Source organism: Geotrypetes seraphini, chromosome 1 (genome assembly GCF_902459505.1).
Source record: "Geotrypetes seraphini chromosome 1, aGeoSer1.1, whole genome shotgun sequence".
Taxonomy (NCBI): domain Eukaryota; kingdom Metazoa; phylum Chordata; class Amphibia; order Gymnophiona; family Dermophiidae; genus Geotrypetes; species Geotrypetes seraphini.
The window spans coordinates 240,120,783-240,139,285 of record NC_047084.1 but is presented as its reverse complement, the minus strand read 5'-3'; the positions used below and the strand labels follow the sequence as shown (position 1 = coordinate 240,139,285).

General features: G+C 41.9%; 1 protein-coding gene across 3 annotated transcripts in view; it reads right to left on the bottom strand.

Moving 5' to 3' along the window:
• The window catches only part of PPARGC1A (PPARG coactivator 1 alpha), a 260,571-nt gene extending 243,124 nt beyond the window's left edge, over positions 1–17,447 (bottom strand). For 2 of the 3 annotated variants that reach the window (XM_033948446.1, XM_033948456.1), the window contains exons 1-2: positions 14,945–15,030; positions 10,551–10,730 (exon numbers count right to left, since the gene is read on the bottom strand). In XM_033948446.1, coding sequence (XP_033804337.1) covers positions 10,551–10,730; positions 14,945–14,992 — 228 coding nt within the window. In that variant the 5' untranslated portion in view covers positions 14,993–15,030. Of the gene's footprint in view, positions 1–10,550; positions 10,731–14,944; positions 15,031–17,428 lie in introns of those variants that run through there. The other variant, XM_033948475.1, reaches the window with a different exon arrangement.
• Positions 17,448–18,503: the final 1,056 nt, after the last annotated feature.

Genomic DNA, 18,503 nt, shown 5'->3' with positions numbered 1-18,503 from the left:
TTGGTGCATCTAACCATGTAGGCACCTAATTCCCCCCTCCTTTTTACAAAGCCATGTTAGGCTTTTTTATCACCGGCCATGGCGGTTTTCGCTCCCACGCTCATAGGAATTCTTTGAGTGTCGGACCTAATACCATCGCAGCCAGTGATAAAAAAAAGCCTAACACGGCTTCGTAAAAAAAGGGGGGCGGGGTAATTGATTAATAGGCCAAATTGGTGCCAATAATTGGCAATTAGCACCACATAATTGAAGTTAATTGAATGTTAGGTACATAATGTGGTAGATGCCTAGTCCAAAGTGCTGACCTAAAATGGGCATGGTTAGGGGCAGATCGTGGACATGTCTTTAGGTTAGGCACCTGCTTTTTTTTACTTAGGTGTTGTGCACACAGCTTAGGTGCACAACCCCCTCCCCCCTTTTTACTAAACCATGATAGTGGTTATTAGCACAGGGAGCCATGCTCCGCGCTGCTTCCAATGCTCATAGGAATTCTATGAGCGTCAGGAGCAATGCGGCTCCCTGCGCTAATAACTGCTATTGCGGTTTAGTTAAAGGGAGGGGCATTTAGACCAAGAAAACCCTAGCATAAATAGGGTGCACCTAAAACTTAGGATGCCTAGCGATGCATAACACCACTTTAAAAAGTGGGTGGCAAAACATGCGGATTTAGGGCAGGGCAAAAGTTGGGAGCTTAGCACTAACTTCCAGCACTAGGTCCAGGTCTCGGTGTGGGTAAGGGACAGTGGAAACCTTAATTTCAAGGTGGAAATGCTGGAAAACATGACCAGAAGATGTAATCTTCGGATTACAAACTTTCCAAAACTACCACTTACTCCAGCGCAAGATATGTTTAAGAAATACAAGAAAGAAGTTTTGAAAGTTCCCGAAACCTCTTATCCGCCTCTCACTAAAATATACTATTTACCAACTAGACCGCTTACTCAGAAACCAAACCAGCAGAATTTATCTGCTGATAGTTTGGATTTGACAAATTTCCTTGAGAGGTCTGATAATGAGATACCGGCAACTGCTATGCTGCTTGTACAATTTGCTATTGACTGACAGAGAATGATGCTTAAGTTGTTCTTTAAGTTTAAGGATATACCACTTATGACTAAATTAGTGAGAATGTGTCACGAATAACCCAAAAGAGAAGAAAACTGTTTCCTATCTTGAGACCAAGGGCCTTGCAGTTGGGTGCAACGTTCGTACTCAGATACCCCTGTAAATGTGTGATGATCTATGAAGGGAATAGATTTGGGGTTTTTTTTGAACCTCAGCAGCTGATAAAGTTTATTTCTGCTAAAGAGCAAACTTAGTATTCTTGAGAGAATTTCTGTTTCAAGTTAGCTCAGTTTAATAAGGTTCTTGTTCCCACTCAGCTACCATCTTTTATTTTCCTTGTACTGTTTGATTAGAAAATTCAGCGAATGCATAGCTTTCTTCCCCTTTAATTGAGGTCTAATTTTACAATCCAGTATATTTTATATTTGGGTTTAATTCTTATACCTTTATGATGAGAAAAAGAAGTTCTTTTTGTTTCTCTTATGTAAATTTTTCATTATAGACTATTGTGTTATTTCAATGTTGGAACTGGTAACGTACTATTTCTTTGTTTTGACTAATAATTAAGTCAAAAGTATAAAATGAAAATAAAGATTATATAAAAAAAAAAATAAGACTCGACACAATCATGTTTCAGCCTAAACAACCTGCCTCAGGAGTGAACGGTGAGAAGCTAGAAACTAAGCAAACCATACGAGAACCTTCTGGAAATGTCCGTGTACTGCTGTGCACCGTTCAACAATTTGAATGATACTCAATTGTTCATCAGACATAAAATAAAACTGTACATTACAGCATAGCATCGTTTGTCTGTGACATTATCCTTCTAATAATTACTTCTCAATCTGCAATCAGACTCCTGAGGCAGGCCGTTTAGGCCGGAACATGATCATGTTGAGTCTTATATTTTCTTGGAAGGGGAAATGTTAGGGGTGGAGAATGAGCATGAGAGTGCTAATCAGTTAGCAAGTAGGACACTGTCGCGTGCTAACTGGTTAGGACAGGGGCTCTTACCGCCTACAAAATAGGTGACATTGGAGCTCATATGGTAATTAGTTGTAATGGCTGCACACTACTGGCAAAATTATCCCATGGTCATTAATTAAGAAAATGGGAAATCAACCTGTTTCTAGCCACGGCAAAAGTGACCTTGGTGCATGGCAAAGATTAGTAGTAAGGATGTGCTAAGGCCACTTTTGCCTTGGCATTAGTAAAAGGGCTTCTTAGGGTCCTAAGTCTGGCTAAAAATAGGTTACACATTTAGGGGGGGAAGAATAAATTAGAAGCATAAATGTAGGAGCTTGGTCTTTTATATATATATATATATATATATATATATATATATATATTGGGCCCAAGAGTTTCACACACCTTTTAATAGGATACTCGACAGAGAAATCCTCCTCGCCCTCTCCTTCCCTGGCTTGTGCTGTCAATGCAATATCAGTATTGTTGCCTAACTAGAAAGTACTTTGAATATGTACTCAGAGTCCTCTGAAGGCAGAAGTCAAGGGATGCATGACAGAGCAGTAGCTGATGGAAAATCAGAGAGAAGAATAAGACAGCGACAGATTGAAGGAGGAATAAAGAAAGAAATGGGAACAGGGGCTTACAGGAGATGTGGGGGAGAGATGTGAGAATAGTGACTAGGAAAGAAAAAAATAGGCAAATGAACATGGAAGGGGGGGGGATGACAGATGTTTGAATCATACCTAAAATTAAACAAAGAAACAAAGAATATTATAGACCAATACAATGAAATCTGGGAGTACTGTACCGGTGTTACCTGAGCTTCAGTGCATTGGCCACAAATTAAGTGTGGGTATGGTAGATAAAGGACTAGATTCATTAATGGCACCCATATTTGAGCAACCCAAAAAATGCCATTGAGTACTATTCTATAAATGGCGTTCCATGTTAGGGGCTGTTTCTAGAATACCATGTGGCACCGGGATCTGCGCCCAACTTTTGGAAATAAGAATTTATACCAATTGAAACCTGGTGCAAATTCTCTCGTATAAGGAAAGACTAAAAAGGTTGGGGCTCTTCAGCTTGGAAAAGAGACAGCTGAGGGGAGATATGATCGAAGTCTACAAAATCCTGAGTGGTGTAGAACGGGTACAAGTGGATCGATTTTTTACTGCATCAAGATTTACAAAGACTAGGGGACACTCGATGAAGTTACAGGGAAATACTTTTAAAATCATTAGGAGGAAATATTTTTTTTCACTCAGAGAATGGTTATGCACTGGAACGCGTTGCCAGAAGATGTGGTAAGAACGATTAAAGTAGCTGGTTTTAAAAAGGTTTGGACAAGTTCCTGGAGGGAAAGTCCATAGTCTGCTGTTGATGCACAGACATGGGGGTGGGGGTGGAGCCACTGCTTGCCCTGGATCAGTGGCATGGAATGCTGCTACTATTTGAGTTTTTGCCAGGTACTTGTGACTCGGATTAGCCTCCATGAAGGATGGGATACTGGGCTAGATGGATCATTGAACTGATCCAGTAAGGCTATTCTTATGTTCTTATTAAGTTAGGTGCAGATTCCCCAAATTCTATAATACTATTCAGTGGCATAGTGAGGGTAGGAGGCACCAGGGGTGGTGGCGCCCCCCTGCACTATCTCTACCCCCTGTTTCTTCCCTGTCCCCATGCCACACTCATACCCTCCCTTTCCCCCATACCTCTTTAAATGATTGCCAGCATGAGCAGCTTCTCTGGCCTACTGCTCAGTGCCAGTGTTATCTTGCCCTCTGACATCACTTCCTGGCCCAGCAACCAGTTAGTGATTTCAGAGGGGAGACAGACCAGTGTGAGCAGCAGGCTGGAGGTTGCTCACACTGGCGAAGATACGGGATACGGGGGTGGGTGTAAGGGAGGGTGCGAGCATGGTGAGGGGGACAGAGAGGTGCCAGTGCCCCCAAGACCACATCCGAGGTGGTCTACCCTTCCGCCACCCCCTTACAACGACACTGATACTGTGCGCAACTTTAATGAATACCCCTGACCCTCCCATGCACCTTTCCATGATCATTGCAATGCGTTAAGATTTGCACATGTATATTTATAGAATAGAGTAGGGTGGTAGTGAGATACACATGCAAATCCAAACTGCTGCCAATTAATGCCAATAACTGACTGTTGGCACCAAATTATTGGCAATAATTCCTTATTATGCAATTAAATTGCATGCACAAATTGAGTGCACAACCAAACTTGTACGTGCAATATTTAGCACCATATATAAAATCCAGGGAGGAATGGCAGAAACCCCAAAACAAAATGCAGAAGGATTTTAAAGCCTTCTGGCTAAATTAATTTAGGAGCAATGAAAAGAAAATCCAGGGAGTGAAACAAAAATTTGTTTCTCATTTTTAAGCAGACAAAAGTGAAAAGGAATCTATAAAAGAGGATGAAAGACTCTAGTCTTGTACAGTACGTGAAGTGCTTCTAGAGAATGAAGAAGGCCAACAAATAATAACAGAAGCCAACTCATTTCTTCTGTCAAGAGCATTTTATTTAGTTTTGGGCCTCTAAATCAGGACAACATAGGCAGACTTGCACTTTATGACTGAAATGTAACAGATGAACCAGAAAGGGTGAGTATGTCCCTGTACAATTTTTGCCTGTGTTTTAACAAGTAGAGACAATGGTCATTGTAACAGGACAAAAATGACTTAAAATTCTGTTTATTACATCTGTGATAGACTCTGGTGTTTTTCCAACTTTAGTCACACCAACTGGATGGATGTCATATTGCAGCTGACAGCAACTACAGTAGTTATATAGTTACACAGTTGGTTAGGCTGAAAGAAGTCTACAGGTCCATTGGGTCCAACCTTTTGCGGCTTGCCTAATAGCTCTTGCGACATGGTTAAAAAAAAAAAACAACCCACACACTGCAGAGTGAGTCCCAGACCTCACAAACCAACTCACACATAGAATGCTGTATAAAATTTGCAGTACTAAGAAGAGTAAAATATAACTACTGTATATACAAGTGGTTCCCAAATCTGTCCTGGATGATGCCCACAGCCGGTTGAGTTTTGGGGATATCTACAATATAGGCAAATTTATTTCAAGCATTTTCAGGATATTTCATATGGAATTCTGAAAACTCTAGATTTCAAGGCCCCCTAGTTTACTGCCCCCACCTTTACTAAGCTAAGGTAGAGTGTCACTAAATGCTGTGGCACTGCTCTGACTGCATAGAATTCCTATAAGCGTCAGAGCTGCGTTGGAGCATTTAGTGCTCCGAGCCTCGGTAGAAACCTCTAGCATGGTTAGTAAAAGAGGGCCTTAGTTTGGGTGGAAATGTGAGAGGAAAGGGTCAGAATTTCACCTAGCCAATCTAGGCACCAAACTACTGAATGTAAAAGTAAAAAAAAAAAAAAATTGACAAATTAGAGACAATTTTTCCAAATTAAAAAATAAAGTAGGAAGAAAATTAATGCTTTGCTTCTTGGAAAATGAGGTTTAGCATTCAGAGTAGTGTGCTTGGAGATAAATCCAAGGATATTATCTCAAATATGATGGAATATGATCCAGAGAATAATCAGACCACCGATGCTTGTATGAAACACACACACACACACACACTTACACCGGCTACACACATTATAGCAGGACATGTTTATCCACTCCTATCCTAGCTGAGATAATTTTCAGGCACTATTCTGACCTCATGTGCAACGTCTAGTCCTCTTATTTTCTTACTCCTGTTATTCTATGAGGGGGCCGCTGAAAAGTTCTCAGCCCAACCAAGAAGAGAATGATGTGGAGCCACGAATCTTTAAAGTTTTCTTGACACTTTTTTTGTTTCATTTCATATCCTTGAAATGAAAAGGGTCAAGAAAAGTGTGGAATAACTTGCAAGTTTCATGGCATCACATCATTCTCTTCTTGGCTGGGCTGAGAACTTTTCAGCGGCCCCTTGTATCTTATCCTATCTATATGTTCCCGGAAGAGGTGGTGGAGACAGAGACTATGTCTGAATCAAGAGGGCTTGGGATAGGCACGTGGGATCTCTCAGAGAGAGAAAGAGATAATGCTTACTGCAGATGGGCAGACTAGATGGGCCATTTGGTCTTTATCTGCCATCATGTTTCTATGTTTCTATCTTTGCTTACACTCTGTACTGTCTATTAAAGTGTTGAATCATGTTTTGTGTTGACAATGTAATGTAGCATACTATGCCTTACTTTGTATTGTAATCTGAATATTTTATTGCTGTAATAGGTAGTTGCTTATATTTGACTTCTTCATGTTGTACACCGCCTCGAATGAATTCCTTCAAAAAGGTGGTAAATAAATCCTACTAAATAAATAGAAAGGCCTCTTAGTAGATGTCGCACTAAGGCCCTGATTTTATAAAAAAAAGTGCCTGCCATTAGGCACCTAACTTAATTTTTGGTTCAGTTAGCACCGTTAATTGAACAGTGGCATACAGAAAAAAACAACAAACAATTCAAAATAATAATTTGGGGGTTGGGTAGGTGCCTGTTGGTAGGCGCCACGTAGGTGTCTACACCAAGATGCCTACCATGCCTGGCAGTGCCTACCCAAAAAGTAGGCTTCGTTAAGGGGCTGAATTTGGCCATTTATTAAGTTAGGCATCAGTATTTTAGGCCAAGAAAACCCCGGCCTAATATATTGACACCTAACATAATGATGCCTACTGGTACCTAACTGGATTTGGGCACCACTAGGCACGATTTGATAAATGGCATCTAACTTTGAATGACTGTTAGGTGCTGTTTCCATAGTCAACTACCAATTTAGGCATCATTTACAGAATCAGGGCCTAACCCCCTCTTCTACTAAACTGCGCTGTTTCTAGCGCGAGGAGACGCGCTGAATGGCCCGCGCTGCTCCCAATGCTCATAGTGTTCCTATGAGCTTCATGAGCCGCGCGGGCCATTCAGCATGGCTCTCTGAGCTAAAAACTGCTAGCGCAGTTTAATAGAAGAGGCCCTAAGTTTTTAATTTTCAAAGTCCAACCGGTTATTTTGCTAATATTGTTTGGACTTGCTATATTGTATTCTTTAATCAGATTTACAAAACATGAACTTGCTACTGGAGTTGCTTTCTTTAGATATGGGGTCAAGATTTGGAGGTCAGGTGTGCTAATAGGTTTCCCCATTTGGGTGTCTAAGGAGACAATTCTCAGTGCGTATTTTACAGCTCTAAACATCTTCTTGTCTTTTGGGTCCCTCTTAGACTTAAGATTTTAGCATTCTTACATTCTCTGCTTCTGTCTCACCAGACTCATATCTTCAGTGCTAGAAGATAGTTCTCCAAGTTCCTGAAAGTGTGTGTTGCCCTCTAGCAGTACACGCTCATGGGAAAATAGTTCAGTTGGATAAATCAAAATGCTGCTGTAACCTTGAGCTTGTACTGCATATATGGCGTATATAAATTCCTTTCATGTTTACTAACCCTGCAGTAGTTTGGGATTTTAAGCTAGCCTCAATAAAACAAACTGGATATACGTCTGCTCTCTTCCTTTCTGCTCACATGAAGCCCCCACAAAAGGATGTAAAAGCCCAATTCTGATTACAAATAAAAGCAGAAAACTCCAGCATTGATAATTAAAATGAGGGGGAGTAGGGGCCCAGTTGCAAACAGTGGATTTCTGCGTGCCGAGCAGAAGCTATCATCAGTGCCCTTTCCACCAGCATAGGATGGAGTTCAGCATCCCCTCTGTGAGTATGGAGGTGTACTGCATGATTCTTTGACACTGGGAATATGGCTCAGGAAGAGATCCTGTGCAGTGCTAAACAGAAAGAAAAGCATCAATCCTCCCCTCCTAACTGAGGAACAAACAGATGCAATATCTGGGCTGCATTGCATCTTCCAGGTTTTAGTTTTCAGCAGACCAAATGAAATCAAACTTCTTGCGTTGTTCTTAAGAAAAAGAAATAGAAAGGTGCAATTAAGAAGCACAATGAGAGGTGATGATCTGCAAGTAAGCACAGGCACCAGAACACGAGGCAGACCAAACAATGTAGAAAAATGCAGTTTATTAAATCTGAGCATCCAATGTGGTCACGTTGGGCCCTAAAGTTGCATCAGGGGGTCAAGGCTAAAAGGGGACATCAACACACCTTCCCCATTGTATTTGTGTGAGAAATCTGCTTTTAGGAGAATGTTTGTTGAAGTCTCTTTTTAGCCTTGACACAGCCTTAGGGTAAAACGTGGCCATGTTGGGTGCTCCAATTTAATAAGGTGCAATTAATTACATTGCATTTTCTTACATGTTTCCCACAAATAGGAGTGGAGGACACTTTGGTAGTAAAATCAGTCAAGGTAGGGTTACCCATACGGCTTCAGAAAAAGGAGGATGGATTGAGATATCCGGGTTTTGCTTCCATTGAAAGAGACATCTGGGTTTTAATTGCACTGAAAACAATGGAAGTGAAACCCAGAGGTCTCAATCTATCCTCCTTTTTTCTGGAGCCTTATGGTCACCCTAAGTCAGGGTGCTGTTTATACTGTTATCCCAAGTTGCAACTTTATGAAGCGGAAGCTAGAAAGAATGCCACACACATACACACACAAAAATTCAAGAGGCAGGGGAACGTTCTTACTATCCAAAACAGCATGCAATCAGTCACCAACACTCTACAGCTTTGTCCTCTTTCTCTCTCTCTCTCACCTCCACAGCTGCTACTTTATCCAAAGCTACAAAATCGAGCTGATGAGGCAGGATGGGAGTGAGCTGAGGGGAGAGGGCAAAAAAGAGACAGAGGAAAAGAAAAACAAACCCCCAAGAATATGCAAAATATGACCAAACCCGTTTCCAGAGATGATCCAAAACACTTTTTTTTCAGTGAATAGATGGGAGCAACAACTTTTAAGCAATACTCGATCATTTCTAAGCACTAGGGTTGGTCAACTGAACAAAACCAGCTCTATCTATTTATTTTGTTTATTTAAAATTATTGATAACCCGCCTACCCACAAATCTAAGCGGGGAACAAAATGGCCTACAAAGTCATGATGAAAAGTACAAACAAGTACAAAACAAACAAGATACTAAACAAGATAAAATGGCAATAAAAACTGCTCTAACATACTGTCGCACGGCTGGCACTTAAAAAGCGCTCAAACAACACAGTTTTCACCCCCTTTCTGAACTGCAAAAGAATATTACTATACCTACTGTTTACCAATTCTGTAGCGGTGAGAAGTGGCCTAGTGGTAGAGCGGTGTCAGGTCAAAAGCGCGCCGGGACAAAGGCGCACCCAGACAATTGGGCGCAGCATGGGGGCGCACGCCGCAGAAAATTACTGTTTTTAGGGCTCCAACGGGGGGGCGTGGGGGGATCCCCCCACTTTACTTAATAGAGATCGCGCCGTGTTGTGGGGGCTTTGGGGGGTTGTAACCCCCCACATTTTACTGAAAACTTCACTTTTTCCCTGTTTTTAGGGAAAAAGTTAAGTTTACAGTAAAATGTGGACGGTTACAACCCTCCAAACCCCCCATAACGCCGGCGCAATCTCTATTAAGTAAACTGGGGGGGCTCCCCAACAAAACCCCCTGTCGGATCCCCTAAAAACTGTAATTTTCTTTGGCGCGCACCTCCGTCTTGCGCTCAGTTGTCGGCGCGCGCCTTTGTCTTTCGCGGGGTTGTCTATGAACCGGTAGAGCTGCTGCCTCAGCACCCTGAGATTGTATGATCAAATCCCAGTGCTGCGCCTTGAGACCCTGGTCCAGAATAAGTACCTGTATATATGTAAACCACTTTGAATGTGTAACCACAAAAAGGTGGTATACAAGTCCCATCCCCTTCTAAAATGGTTTCCAAGACTGGTCTACTCTCCATAACTTTGACAGAATTACCCCAGGGTGCAGCTGAAATGAAGTAGTAGTGGCCCTCTAAGTACTTATTTGCAACTATGATAGCTGAAATAGCTTTAACCATGAGGGCTTGGGTACAAACAAAGCCCCACGGTTTAAAACTAGTTTAAACTCTGCAGAGTAATGAATATGAACATACAGTAGATAAGGTACCAGGAGATAACAGCCCCAGCCTGACCACTGCAAAAACATACAACTCATGTTTGCAGAAACATCAGTTATCACCATACTGGCACCATGTCACAACATTTAGGGCTGAAATCAACTATTGTGCAGACCATGTTGCACAGCATGGTCTTATAAGATTATGCCCACATCATCTATGGGTAATACTGCTCTTAGATCAAAGGACTATGTATTAAAGGTAGTATCAATAAGTTATTTCACAACACATTCATATTTTCCCAATGCCATCCTCTTATTCAATCTTTAGCATTTTAATTTCCCACCACCCCCTCCCACTTTAAAAAAAAAAATCATCTGTTGCCAAGTTTTCCTTTCAGCAGGAGGCAAAATATTTGATAAAGACTTCTGTTGACTTTCGGATTAAACATTTCATAGTCATCTTAAATATCTTTTCATTGAATTGTAAAGGCTGCTGGGCTTAGAAAAGCACTCCTTACCTCAAATATATTGGATGGTTCACTGCTGTATTGGTTTGAAATAATCTCTGATTGGTCACTGTACCACTTGAGACCACCCAGGAAGCTGTCGGTATCTAGCTCGTTCACATCTAGCTCGGAGAGGTCAATTTCTGGAAGATCAGAGCAAAGAGGCTGGTCTTCACCAACCAGAGCAGCACACTGCAGGAAATAAGCCAGAAAAACACCATTTTATTAATTACGAGAATTTATAAACAGTGACAACACATGACCAGAATTAAGTCCTGATTAACTGGTTTGCTCTGCAGGCCCGGTTGATCTTTGGAAGTACCTTGTTCTTGGGGAACAAACAGAGCTGGTGCAAGGGTGATGGGCTCCTTAGGTGAACCTTTAGCCCCTTACACCCCTCTCCCCCAATTAACTTTTAAGCTCTTAGCCTGCAACTCTCCCCCTTAGATTTTGATAGTTAAAGTCAGCAATCATGATCATTACAAAATGTATATAAGATGTAAACCGTTTCAGTGGTGCCACAGAAAGGCGGTATATCAAATGCATTACCCATACTTAAAAACATCATAGAAAAAAATGCAGGTTAATGTATGTGCTGAAGATTTGTCCTCAGGACCTACTGTTTACTTTGACAGCAGCTACTTTTTACCTCCCCTAAGAAGCTACTGCCCTGGGTGGATGCCTAATCTTGCCTAATGGTTGGGCTGGCCATGGTAACAAAGATGCTTTAGGTAGACCTTCAAGATTTTAAAACGCTCTATCACTCCAGACTCTACATTGGATCCATTTCAGCATTTCTTACCCTATCCTAAACTCTGGTAATTCCACATTGCAAAGGGATCACAGGCCATATTCTGGGATATTTATACCACTCTTTTCTCAGAAAATTCCTACTGACATGGGTCACAGACCTGACACCCACTTTCACAGAAACGTATTTCGAGAAAGCAACTCCAATCAAATGCCAGGATGACCTTTTTTAAAATTTCATGATGCAGCTGCAACCTACTATCATATTACAAAATAATCCAGTCCTTTTTTAAAAAAAAATCTGTCTGAAAAGGTAGATTTTATGGACCATTTCCAAGTTCTCATTTGGAAATCTGTAATTTAAAGCTGGTGCCTTGAATGTACACCTTGTTATTCAGGAGGTTTTGTTTTGTTTTACATAGTGCCACTGACTGCAGCCGAAGTAACATTTGCAGGTGCACAAGTGGATGTGTGTGAAGTAGGACTGGGGGGAGGGTGCACTTATGGGCATGAGCTCTCTAATGGGGCAATTTTATCAGACAGCACAGATTTAATGACCAAAATATTAATATAAAAAAAGAGTCATCACAGTTGAAAGAAAAGACCACACACTCTTGCCAGCATTGATAATAAAATCAATGTTTCTCAATGCTGGCATTATGTTTCTAATTTGGGAGACATTAGAAGGGAGCATTCGTGTTATTAATTTATGCTTGGCCTTTCAAAGGCTGCCAGATTTAACACTTCTCTTCACCACCCTGTTCTGACAGGCTGATATCCACATGGCTGGGCCTATGCGTGGGCAACAGGTGCACCTGCACTGCTCCCCACCCTTTTACTTCCATCACATAACCAAGGCACTTATATAGTAAAACACTGCTCCTAACTTTCCCATAGAGAATGACACAGGGACAAATTTTTCCCTGTCCCCACGGGAACTCATTTTCCCGTCCCGCCGAGTTCATTTCCTGTCCCTGCCCCATTCCTACATGCTGTGTCCTCATCTGCACAAGCCTCAAACACTTTAAAACCATAAGTGTTCGAGGCTTGTGCAGTTAAGGCAGAGCTTACAAGAATGGAGCAGGAACAGGGACAGCGACAAAACCCGCAGGACAGGATGGGAAAATTGAGTTCCTGTGGGGACGGGGACAAATTTGTCCCAGTGTCATTCTCTACTTTCCCAGTAAAACCTGAAGAGGCTCAAACAGTAGGAAAGCCGGAAGCCTAATTGTTCTGCCTTATTTCTCCCTTATCTTAGTTACGGAGTGAAGCAATCCATTAGCCAAACTATGCTGATGATAAGAATAAATCATTCTAATGAAGTTTAATTCTTCATTAACCTTCCAGTGAGCCTTTATTTGTGGCCTCTGATGGTAAACTTAAGAAGACGCTGGCATTGTGCCACCTTCAGTATATTAATGGGCAAATAATTTGTCTGGTTTTAATAGAACCTCTGAGTCAGCAAGTCCCTGTTCAAAATGGCAGACTTGATGGCTGTGGGCCCCACAGATTGTCCCCATCAATTTCTACAACAAAACTGCACATTAAGATACAAAACACAAGAGACCCTGAGCCACGAAATATATCAGGTGAATTCCTATTCACCAGAGTGCGCATGCACACGCACACACACACACACACAATCTCTCTCTTACTCATTCACTCACTCCCTCTAAATCTAAGTTTTTCAACAGTCCATTTATTATGGGAGATGCCCTCATTAAGGGTGATTTCCAGAGTCAGCAAAGCAGGAGGAAGTCTGTCACAAAGACAGCCCTGCTGGTTAAGTCCTACAAAGAGTTTTCCATTCCAAAATTAGTCCTAGTAGGCAAGGAAAATGTGTGTGTGTGGGGGGAGGGGGGGGAGGGGGGAGGGTCAGACACTTGCTAATCTGAAGTCACTGAAGGAACTGTGGTGATACTGAGGCACATGTCTGATGAGAGCTTGCACACCATTGAGGGCTCACTAAAATAAAGCTTCAATATTTCCATATGCGCAGGTTCCTCTATTTGCTCCTCACTGCATCAGGAATAATATATGATGGAAAATGAAGCTGTAGCAGCTGAGACCCACGGTTATAAGCCAGACAAGAACCCACAGGATACTCCAGCTACTCAGAAACAATTAGGACTTTGGAGCCAGAAAGCCATCCACTTGCAGCCCTAACTCATAATAGCTACGAAATACATGAATTATCTATATCTACTCTGCTTTACCAAGAAATCAAAATGAGATGAACACGATTGCAGCATGAAAGCAAAAAGAAAAGGAAAAGCAAGCAGGCAAGAAATATGCCGGGCGCAGTTGTTCACACCATTTTAAAATAACACAGCAAGACTAGGGAGTTAATGATTCGGATCCATATTTACCCCCACGGAAAGAAAAAAAAAAAAAGCTGAGCACGTTCATTAAAGAATGCTCATATTTGACAGCCAATTCTGTGCCAGGTTTCTTATTCCCCCCGTCCCAATATTTAAATAATTTCTATATTTTGCCCCCTCAGATTTTCTTCCAGATGTCTATTACGGATGCTGCACAAAAAAATAAAAAATAAATAAATCCGTCTAAAGTTATTCTACAATTCAAGATTGTAAGAGGGGGGGGGGGGGAGAGAGTTGAACTTATTTTCCAAGTTGCCTGAACTCCCCTCCTACTGATCTGTTAGGCGCAAATCCAGAGGAACCTGCAGGTCACACTATATCCCTGAGACTACTAGAGAACCGCTTTTAATCCCCCCCTTTATGAGTTGCCACTAGCAGAAGCTGTGGATTTTTGATGTATTGCTATCTATTTTTACACAGGCAACAAACAGCAAGCAGCAGCTTCCATGTCCCTGTATAAAGTCTATTCTCGTGGTCTGTCCTGTTGTAAGGGACATGCAGTGGAAATTTAACCATTGTGCGGCTGTTCACGTTGTCTCAGAACCATGCTATAGTAAGATACCTTAAGATCCCAGACCTAAAGGGTATTAAACCAGGCCCCAAGATAAACAGACATTTTTTAAAAAAAATTTCCCAATATTCTACTGTCAAAAAGCCATGTAAACACCTATTATTCTTAGTATTTTAACTGTTGAGCAATTGGGAAATTGAAGCCCCTGAGCAAAGTATACAAGTAACAAACAAACAAAAAAAAAAAAAATTGTGAACAATGCAAAGTACCAGAAAACTATAAAGCATATATTAATCTGCAACTTCGTTTTAAAGACAATTGCATTATAAATAGATAAGCGCATGTTTCCAACCAGGCTACCAAATGGCACTGGAAAGATTTCAGACTCTGATTCATATCAATATCTTGGAGTATAAAAATTGCTTGTGACTGGAACCGGAGCCAAAGGCACATGCAAATAGTTTCCAACTGCAAGAGACTCCGATGACAGCAGTTCATTTTTTTGATTTGCTCTCGGTATCACAGAAGTAACCTTAAAATAGCAAGCTTAGGGCACTGCCGCAGAGAAGATGCAAGCCTGTCTTCCAAGTCCCCTTTTCCAACCATTTTATCCCTAAGCGCTACATTAAAAAAAAAAATGCAAGAAAAAAAAAATCCCCGACAAATCCCCCTTTGCACCTCCCCCTCCGGCCCCATCAGGGCTACAGTACATCATCTTGCACACAAGCGCAACGCTCGCGACCCGCTGGCAACGGGCAGCTCACCTCTATATAACTCCACACTGAATCCTGGTTGCACATGTCCCACGCCATTCAGCCCCTGAATGACGGCAGTAAAGCTTTTTTTTTTTCTTTTTATTTAAATAAAAAAAAGTACAGTCCACAGCCCCAAAGAGAGCGTACACTCGCGCAAGGCAGCGAGCCCCTTACTGAGGTTGAACTAAAGGCACCTGTCTTACTACTGTTCCCAGTCACATGACAAAGCTATTAAAAAAAAAAAAAAAAAAAGGCTGGTCTGTCACTCACCCTGCCCACTGCTTCCAGCGCGAGAGGCTGAGACGTCTGGCAGAGGCAGACCCAGGCTCAAGTCAGCTCGAGCCGCCTTTTTTTTCTCTCTCTCTCTCCCCGCTCTGAACAAACCCCAGATGTTTGACTTTTCAGCACCACACTGTGATTTAAATCAGATTTCGCCGTCCCGCCCCCCCCCCGGACTTGAGCCGTAGCCGTATAATCACTGAAATCCTCTCTAAATCTTTTTTTAATTTATTTTTTCTTTCCAAAACAAACTGACAAAGCTCCATTTATGTGGAGGGGGGAGCGAAGGGAAAAAAGGGATCTGTAATCTCGCTGAAACACTTCAGCTTTCAGGACTCTTACGACCAACTCCCCCCAGTCACAAGAACCGGGCTCTGCTAGGCACGGAGGCTTTTCCCTTTGGGTTATATGAGTGTCCCTCCCCCCCCCCAAAAAAAAAAAAACTGGGCGATAGCGTGGTCCGTTCAAGCGGTCAGCACTTGGATCGGTTTGGATTTTTTGGCTCGCAGCATCGATTTGAAACTTCCAGTCTTTTAACCTGAGTCAGCGAAACACACGATTTTTTTTTTTAATTCATTTGTAATTAAATCATCCGTAAAATATGCCTTTCAATCGTAAATTCCAGCATCATAATATGATTTTCATTGCTGGGTGTCCTCTTACAAGATGTAAAGCGGAATACGAGCCTTAATTTTTTTTTTTTTTTAAAGAGGCAAATCACCATTTTCTGGTTCTCTGTAAACATGATCAGAAAATCTCTAGCACAAGTCTGTTATAATTCTTCGCCGTATGAATAAATTATAATCGTGGTGGCCATATATAAAGCCCAGAGCATTTGTGTGGGATTGTATTCACCCTGTAGGGGGGGGGGGTTATTACTGGATTGTGGGCGATGACCCTAATTTTGCTAGCTAGATATGATTTTCGGGTCGTTCGCGCACGGTGTCATGCTGTTACCCCCCTCCGTGGCAGTTTCAGCTCTAGTGTTTCCACTCGTCTGGCCTCCCTGGAAACCAAACCGGTCGCTTTGAATGCCACTGTTCCGGCCCTGCCCCAAACTGCTGATGCTGTTCTCTCAATTTCCATACAAGTGGAACTGCCCTGGCAGCTCCCTCCCGGGGAGAATTTTTCAACAAACACAGCGATCCGACCACACGCTGATCTTGACTGTAAATCGTCTGGTTTGACAACAAGAATGGTTGCTGGTTGAAAGAATACTGTTGTGGCATAAACAGAAGTACACCTTCTGAGTTCATAGAGCCCCATCCGGTAAAGCTAGAGCTGCAGCGTATCAGAGTAGATCCACTAGCAGAAGCTGTGGATTTTTGATGTATTGCTATCTATTTTTACACAGGCAACAAACAGCAAGCAGCAGCTTCCATGGCCCTGTATAAAGTCTATTCTCGTGGTCTGTCCTGTTGTAAGGGACATGCAGTGGAAATTTAACCATTGTGCGGCTGTTCACGTTGTCTCAGAACCATGCTATAGTAAGATACCTTAAGATCCCAGACCTAAAGGGTATTAAACCAGGCCCCAAGATAAACAGACATTTTTTAAAAAAAATTTCCCAATATTCTACTGTCAAAAAGCCATGTAAACACCTATTATTCTTAGTATTTTAACTGTTGAGCAATTGGGAAATTGAAGCCCCTGAGCAAAGTATACAAGTAACAAACAAACAAACAACAAAAAAAAAAATTGTGAACAATTCAAAGTACCAGAAAACTATAAAGCATATATTAATCTGCAACTTCGTTTTAAAGACAATTGCATTATAAATAGATAAGCGCATGTTTCCAACCAGGCTACCAAATGGCACTGGAAAGATTTCAGACTCTGATTCATATCAATATCTTGGAGTATAAAAATTGCTTGTGACTGGAACCGGAGCCAAAGGCACATGCAAATAGTTTCCAACTGCAAGAGACTCCGATGACAGCAGTTCATTTTTTTGATTTGCTCTCGGTATCACAGAAGTAACCTTAAAATAGCAAGCTTAGGGCACTGCCGCAGAGAAGATGCAAGCCTGTCTTCCAAGTCCCCTTTTCCAACCATTTTATCCCTAAGTGCTACATTAAAAAAAAAAAATGCAAGAAAAAAAAAATCCCCGACAAATCCCCCTTTGCACCTCCCCCTCCGGCCCCATCAGGGCTACAGTACATCATCTTGCACACAAGCGCAACGCTCGCGACCCGCTGGCAACGGGCAGCTCACCTCTATATAACTCCACACTGAATCCTGGTTGCACATGTCCCACGCCATTCAGCCCCTGAATGACGGCAGTAAAGCTTTTTTTTTTTTCTTTTTATTTAAATAAAAAAAAGTACAGTCCACAGCCCCAAAGAGAGCGTACACTCGCGCAAGGCAGCGAGCCCCTTACTGAGGTTGAACTAAAGGCACCTGTCTTACTACTGTTCCCAGTCACATGACAAAGCTATTAAAAAAAAAAAAAAAAAAAGGCTGGTCTGTCACTCACCCTGCCCACCGCTTCCAGCACGAGAGGCTGTGACGTCTGGCAGAGGCAGACCCAGGCTCAAGTCAGCTCGAGCCGCCTTTTTTTTTTCTCTCTCTCTCCCCGCTCTGAACAAACCCCAGATGTTTGACTTTTCAGCACCACACTGTGATTTAAATCAGATTTTGCCGTCCCGCCCCCCCCCGGACTTGAGCCGTAGCCGTATAATCACTGAAATCCTCTCGAAATCTTTTTTTAATTTATTTTTTCTTTCCAAAACAAACTGACAAAGCTCCATTTATGTGGAGGGGGGAGCGAAGGGAAAAAAGGGATCTGTAATCTCGCTGAAACGCTTCGGCTTTCAGGACTCTTACGACCAACTCCCCCCAGTCACAAAAACCGGGCTCTGCTAGGCACGGAGGCTTTTCCCTTTGGGTTATATGAGTGTCCCTCCCCCCCAAAAAAAAAAAAACTGGGCGATAGCGTGGTCCGTTCAAGCGGTCAGCACTTGGATCGGTTTGGATTTTTTGGCTCGCAGCATCGATTTGAAACTTCCAGTCTTTTAACCTGAGTCAGCGAAACACACAATTTTTTTTTTTAAATTCATTTGTAATTAAATCATCCGTAAAATATGCCTTTCAATCGTAAATTCCAGCATCATAATATGATTTTCATTGCTGGGTGTCCTCTTACAAGATGTAAAGCGGAATACGAGCCTTAATTTTTTTTTTTTTTTTTTAAAGAGGCAAATCACCATTTTCTGGTTCTCTGTAAACATGATCAGAAAATCTCTAGCACAAGTCTGTTATAATTCTTCACCATATGAATAAATTATAA